At 42.7% G+C, this 5,933-nt stretch overlaps 1 protein-coding gene across 1 annotated transcript in view; it reads right to left on the reverse strand.

Moving 5' to 3' along the window:
- MYO9A (myosin IXA) overlaps window positions 1-5,933 on the reverse strand; it is a 146,350-nt gene that overhangs the window by 39,973 nt on the left and 100,444 nt on the right. Inside the window, 1 exon segment of the mRNA XM_031061006.1 lies at window positions 1,872-1,991. Coding sequence (XP_030916866.1) covers window positions 1,872-1,991 — 120 coding nt within the window.

A 5,933-nucleotide genomic window follows, 5' to 3' on the forward strand; every position in this document is an offset into this window, starting at 1 on the left:
ACAGGTCTTTGCCCTTGTTGAGAAGAGTTTTGGATAAGCCCTATGGATGAATACCAATCAGCAAACCTCCAGTGTTGATTCAGAGGTGTCTAAACCCAGTGCCTTGCTCTGGAGGAACTGGTGGTATTAGTGAAGCAGGTGATGGTAAGGGAAGGGAGACCAGTTGGCTCCAGAAGCTGAATACCAAGGGACCTACAGGGAATCTCAATAAACTCATCAAACCCATTTGTTTTCTCTCTTTGTTCAGAGCTAACTGCACAGTTCAAACCAAGGGGATGACCTTGGTTCCTGTCTCAAGGATGATGATGAGGTAAAACCTCATCTGACTTGTGGGAAAAGCCGAGTCCCCGGGGCCAGGCTCGCCTGTGGGGCCCAAAACCTGATGGATTCTGAACCAGAACATTCCACATGCTCCTTGCCAAGGCTGGGAGCCTGGGGAAGCAGGAGCACATCCCGTGGGGAGATGGGAAGGATCTCTGAATGCAGAACAAGAATTACTTGTTTGCCTGGTCAGATGCCAATTCACAAACTGGCAATGTTCTCCTTAGACCCACTCGTTGGATTTATCCCAAGAGATCCCAAATTGTGTGGACTCATCTATATTAGTGAGGTTTTGAGGTGTTGAGCTCAACAGTGAGCTCAGCTTCCTGCTTCCCATTAAATTAAAGCTTGAAGTATCTCTTGAGTTGTATGAATTTCCCTTTTCTCACCTAAGGAAATGCAAACTAAACTCCCCAAAATCTCCCATACTTCTGAGCCAACTTAAAAATGAAATTGATTCATTAATTGCAAGTAAAATTACTCTGCTGATAACTATCTTCCTTTTCAATAGTTTCTTAGTAGTATCAGTAAGGTCATTTGGCACACATTTTATTTGATAATAAAATCAAAAATCAAGTAAAATTTAGTATCAGCCCTTTATCTTTTCTTACAGCAGTGTTGGGAACTTGTAGAGGAAAATAATGTAGTTAAATTAGGAATGAAAGCCTAAATTAAGACCTAAACCACCACTGTTTGCCCAACCCCACACGCTGCAGGAAGCAGAGATATCTGACAGAAGGTTTCTAACAGGAAAACCATATTTATGAAGATTTAACATGCATCTACTGTACTTACCGTGCTCAGATCTACAGAAAAAAAGGTGATTTCCATTTACACCTAAATTTCAATAAGTTTAAGCAAGTTGGGCTGAGGCTTTGCCCATGCAGAGCAGCTCTATTTCTGTCAGCTTTAACAGGCAACATGAATGAAGAGAATGATGGTAGGAAAATAATACATCTAAACACGAGAGCACCATATAAAAATAAAATAGAGTAGTGCAGGTGAGAGCACCAAATATCTATTTAAATATAAAAATAAAATAGAGTAGTGCAGGTAAGAGTGTCCATGTTGTCATGCAGGATGAGTTTATTACATGACAGAGGAGTGAAGATGAAGAAATGGAGACCAAGTGCATCATTCCATAAAATAACATTGACAATGCCTCTGTTTTAAGTAAAAGCCCTGAGAGACAATATTTTCACAAGCTAAAGGTATTTTTGAAGTCCAGTGAAATCCAAATTAAGTTGAATTCCAGCTGTACCAGCTTTGTATCAGGAATATTCTTTATTAATGTCAGTGAGTAATTTGGAAAATTGCCAATAAAACAATTTTCAAGATCTCAAGAGATATGGGTTTGCTTTTAACTTGACTCTTCCAACTCTGCCTAATCATTTCCCAACAGGTTCAAAACTGCTCTGAGGCACCTGGTTTGATCATGGAGGGCTCCTCAGGCACTGTTTTCTTATCCTTTCTACATGGAATGCACCTGGTTTCCATTTCTGGACGTGTGAGTGTGGTATCAGAGGGGAGGGTGAGTGGTGGAGCCTTACTGTACTTCTCCTCCTTGCACCTCTGCAGGATCTCTAAGCTCCTCTGATGAACTGGGTGGTGGAGAAAGCTAAAACTATCCACACTTTTCAAAACCGCACATGGCACTGCATCATCATGCCCTTGGGAAGCAAAATAAAAACAAACAAAAAAAAATGGAGAGAAGAGAAAGATTTTAGAAGCAGAAGTCAGGAGAGGGGAAGGAACAAGCCCAAAGGAGCTCGAGGGTCACAGGTTTTTGTGCTTGACACAATTTAACTGTGGTTTCCTCCTCACTGTGGCACGGAAGCAATGGGCTGGACCACATCCCAGTCCTAATTATAATCTTCATTAGACAGAGCATAAACACTTAATAATCACTCCAAGACTATTTGGGCAAAAAGAGGATTATTAGATAAATCTTTACTTTTATTAACTTATTTTTAAAATCCCTTCTGTGCCTCCACCCAGTGTTACCAGCAAATCCCTGTCCAGATGCTCCATGACACAACCACCTGGAATTCTCATTGTGCATCCCAGTGCTACATTTTGCTCAGATTTTGGTGATTTAAAAGAAAAATGTGAATTATGTGCATTAAGCACCATTTCCATATTCCCTGAGGGCAGAGAACACAGAGTCTGGAGTTTGGCAGGATAGGTTTGAGTTGGAAGAAGCCATCGATGCGTGGCCAAGAGGCCTTGTGATGGCCCTGCTGTGAGCACAGGGTGGAGGAGAGGTGACACTGGTGACAATGTGCCAACACAGCGTCTCTCTGTCATCGTTGGCCAAGTCCAGGAGGTGCCACACTCCCAGTGAGGCTTGGGGAGGTCACCGTGGAGTCACTTTGTGCCAGCATCTACGGGAGCATTTCATATCAACACATCAAACCACGGGAAAGGACTGATCTGAATTTTCCACAGGAACACTGTCAAGGGGTGTCCTCCTCACCTTAACACCAGTGAGACCTCAAACACCAAGCTTTTGGTTGCTTTCACCTTTATTTGGCAAATGCAGCCTTTTTATTGATTATTTTGAGGACAGTGGTTTTTTTGGTGATCAGCTTCAGGAATAAATCTGCAGAAGCCAGTGGGATTATTTTTAAGCAGGAATTACCAAGGAGCAACCCTTGTTGGCTAAATCCAACTGCAGAGCCCATCAAGGACAGGCACAGCTTCAAGGCCACAAAACCTTCATCAGAGCAAGGATTTACGTGCAGCAAAACCAAGTTTGTATGAATAGCACCATTTTTTCCATTAAGTTTTTGCTATGAATTAGAGAGTTTTGCATAATAAATGAGTATTGAGGACAGCAAAAAAGCCAATCAGCCAATTTTCTTTCCTTAAAAGCTTGACAGTGTTCCTTTAATCCAAGTTCACAAACAAATCCAGTTCTAACACGCAGTTCTATTGGACCATTTCAATTCTCTTTGATAAACTTAGTAATAAAAAGAATTAAAAATCAAATTATTGAAGAGTTCCACCCTTCAGCTTAAGTGCAGCTCGCCTGATCCTGGCATCTTTCATTCAAGCAGCGCTGGCAGCACCCTAAGAAGCAACACTCAGGCAGAAACACAAAGGTACCAAAGAAAATTCACAGTGCCACCACTTTGCTGCTCTTCACCTTCAAGTTGAAGAGGACAATCACACAATCACCAAAAGCTGCACTAGGAGGGCATCAGGAGCACAATAAAAGAAGAGTCCCCAAAGCCAGCAAGAAAAAAAAAAAGCTGATTATCCTTCCAGAAGCATCTGCTTGGCACGGAGGAGACAACCAAAAGGATGATGTGGAAAGGAAGCAGAGCAAAATTTTGTAGAGCTGCTTAGACATCAGCCAGGGATTTTTCTGGAAAAACCCTGTTGGGTATTGCAAGCATAAAAGCATGAGAGATCCAGCTGAGGTTCAGACAAAGAATGCAAAGAGCCTTTAATTAAAAGAAGCAAGTTTTGGATATTTCCCTGCTCCCTCACTTCACCTGCCTGATGGATGGGAAAGGACCTCAGAAACCAAGAACAGGCAGCACGTCTTGAAAAAATATCACTACAAATATTAAGTGTGTACATGTGGATGACTGTGTAAGAGCCTTTTCTTACTCTATCATCATTTTGTCAGCAGCTCCACATCTGTGGGCAGGCAGATGCTCAGATCAGGCTAATTAAAGCCATCAAGGTTTGATAAAAAACAAAATAAACATCAAACATGTGCTGCCTTTGGTTCTTTGTTTCTATCTATCAAGATGGGAGAATTTTAGTGATACTTTGATAACTCACAAATGTTTTCTGCCATAGAGGCAAAGCATCAGTTTGGGGCTTTTCTGCATTATTTTGGACAAGGGAAGGGAATTGCAGCACCTGGCAGTGGATGTATCATGTTACACCAGCCCATCACGCTGTTCTGACACTGGCTGAGCCTTCTGCCTACGTCTGCCCCTTCCACAGCCACCTGCTCTGGTGACAGGGTTTTGGAGGAGGACAATGGAACAGGGGATGGGTGTAAGGTCACACCAGCAAAAACACAATTAAACCCTGCTACGGATCTCACCTTGCTAAGTGTGACCTAGGCAAATTCAGAATCCCAGAACAGTTTTGAGTTGGAAGGGACCTTAAAAATCATCCAGTCCCACCTCCTGCCAAGGGCAGGGACACCTTACACTAAGGGTTGCTCCAAGGCCTGTCCAACCTGGATGGTCATGCTTGGACATGGTGGGAAGCTCTCCAAAGAGGGCAAGGACAGTGATCCCAGCTCTGCCACTGCTTGTAGGTTAAGTTTTTCCCACAGATAAGGTGTACCTCAGTATGGAATTTAGATTTAGGTAATCACCTCCTAGTAGTGTTGCCTGTATAATGGAGACTTTCTCATGACTTTTTCCCAACTTGATGCACATAAAAATTTAGGGTATAAATAATCTGAGGATTGTTCATAAGTTCAAGATAAACCTCATCCAGCTTTCAGAGGGGTTTGTTTTTTCTTTGACTCAAAGCCCAGAGGGTACAAAGCACAATTCCATTTGAATACAGGCTAAAGGACATGGACAGATATTTGAGCAGCACCATGAGAAGGTTTAGAAATTCAGCCATCACCATGTATTAGTTAATTTTGGTATGGAAAGAGAAGGTGATACAAGAATTGAGTCTCAGAATTGTCTCAAGACCTCCTGGTTACATATATATCTGTATCTATAATCATATCTATATATTGATACAGATATATATAGAAAGAGAGACATAAGCAAGTTACTGCTACAAACTCTGGCCTGAAAAGCAGGAGCAAGGAGACCAGCAAAGCAGTGTGCAGGACCAGCTGCCAGAGACACAGAAAGCGAAGCAGGGCTTGAAATCAGCTCTTACTTCCTGAGATTGAATGATTTTTTTAATATTCTGGATTATCTCCTTTGAGTTCAGCCTGGGGTTTAAGCAAGATGAAAATGCAAGGATGGATTTTGGAAGCCACCTCTTTGGAGTGGCCTTTCTCCCAAAGACAAACATCTCTGCCATCTCCCTCTTTGCTTACTCTGTCCAAAAATGCTGCCTTGATGTGCCAGACAGACCCAGGCTCATGAGAATCAGCTCTTCTCTTACACCACATTCAGGAGGTGTCAGAGGAAGAACCTCAAGACCTGAAAGTTGATTTTTTTGCCTGCTGCTCTTCCTGGGATTTGCTCCCAAAAACTGATTCTTTCTGCTTGAACAGTTGCCTCCCTATGCTCCTTGTCCCAGGCTCCCTCACTCTCCACGATGCAAACCTCACTGATTACAAAGTAATTCATGGTGCAGCTCTGCCTTTAATTTTAACCCAGTTGACATTTTCCCTGCTGAGGCTCTAATTCCATCACGGATTTCAAGCCCTCTTGTGCCCAGAAATGAACAGTAATAGCTTGTACCCGTCTTCCCGAAATTGCTTTACGCCGAGAAATGGTCTAAAAGCACAGCCAGGTCTTGCCTGCCACAGCATGATGATGCACCATCACTTTCCTTTAATTTAATGCCCCTGTGATCCGTGGTTCTGGATGACTGCAAAGCCATGAATTTTGCTAGACAAGAGACATGGTCTCCTGCAGCTGCAAGGGTGAACAGCTTGGAAAATCATA

The sequence above is a fragment of the Geospiza fortis genome, unplaced genomic scaffold (genome assembly GCF_000277835.1).
Source record: "Geospiza fortis unplaced genomic scaffold, GeoFor_1.0 scaffold317, whole genome shotgun sequence".
Lineage (NCBI taxonomy): Eukaryota > Metazoa > Chordata > Aves > Passeriformes > Thraupidae > Geospiza > Geospiza fortis.